General features: G+C 69.2%; 2 protein-coding genes across 2 annotated transcripts in view; one reads left to right on the forward strand and one right to left on the reverse strand.

Annotated features, from left to right (window-relative positions):
* The window catches only part of PTGDS (prostaglandin D2 synthase 21kDa (brain)), a 7,928-nt gene extending 7,852 nt beyond the window's left edge, over positions 1-76 (forward strand). Inside the window, exon 8 of the mRNA XM_014529675.1 lies at positions 67-76. The gene's annotated coding sequence lies outside the window, so the exon portion shown is untranslated. The remainder of the gene's footprint in view (positions 1-66) is intronic.
* Positions 3-814, reverse strand: part of CLIC3 (chloride intracellular channel 3) — a gene marked incomplete at its 3' end in the record, with an annotated part of 10,149 nt that continues 9,337 nt past the window's right edge. Inside the window, exons 3-5 of the mRNA XM_014529676.1 lie at positions 367-507; positions 123-229; positions 3-40 (exon numbers count right to left, since the gene is read on the reverse strand). Of these exons, the coding sequence (XP_014385162.1) occupies positions 3-40; positions 123-229; positions 367-507 (286 nt within the window). The remainder of the gene's footprint in view (positions 41-122; positions 230-366; positions 508-814) is intronic.

Genomic DNA, 814 nt, shown 5'->3' on the forward strand with positions numbered 1-814 from the left:
TCCAGTCTGGCGAGGGCGCGCAGCAGCTGCTGGTACAAGGCTGGGGGTGCGGGGGTGCTGGGTGAGGACCCGGCCTGGAAGGTACCACCCCCCCCCTCGCCAAGGCTCCTGGCCCCCCTCACCATCGTCCTGCTCGGGCACCGGGTTCTTGATGAAGGCAGAGAACTTGTGAAAGACGTCGTTGCCCGCCGTGGCGGAAGCCCGGTAGCGGGGTGCCAGGCTGGGGAACCTGGGAAGGGGGGAAGGGGGGGTTAGACCCTTGCACTGCCCCCCACCCAGCCCCACAGTGCCCACCCAGGCTCTGTCCTGGGGGTGTCCCTCCTGGGCGCCCCCTCGTTGCCCCTCCTGCTGAGCCGGGGTTCTCACTCGGGGGGCCCCAGTGTCTCCTCCAGAAACTCCTCGATCTGCAGCGTGTCCGTCTTGGCATCACCGTCGTAGAGCAGGATGGGCAGCTGGGAGCCGGGCGCGAAGTCCTTCAGCACGTCCAGGGACCTGTGGGCACAGGTGCTCCGCTGGGCCCTGCTCCCCACCCTCCTCGGCCATCCTGCCGCTCCGCCCTGGCCTGACTGGTTTGGGAGCCCAATCCAGTCCCGTCATCCCCGATGGATGGGGGATGGGCTGTGCCCTGCCCACCAGTCTCAGCCCCTGTCACTCTGGGCTGTCATCTGAGCAGCCCGCAGTGGGGGCGTAGGGGAGGCAGAACCTCAGCCCTCTGGTCCCTGGGGTGTGCAGATGTGCTCACTGGAGCAGGGGTGGCTTTGTGGGGCTGCGGACGAGCGGGCGGAGGTGGCGGCAGGGGCGGGGGCACCAGCTG

The sequence above is a fragment of the Myotis brandtii genome, unplaced genomic scaffold, assembly GCF_000412655.1.
Source record: "Myotis brandtii unplaced genomic scaffold, ASM41265v1 scaffold691, whole genome shotgun sequence".
Taxonomy (NCBI): Eukaryota; Metazoa; Chordata; class Mammalia; order Chiroptera; family Vespertilionidae; genus Myotis; species Myotis brandtii.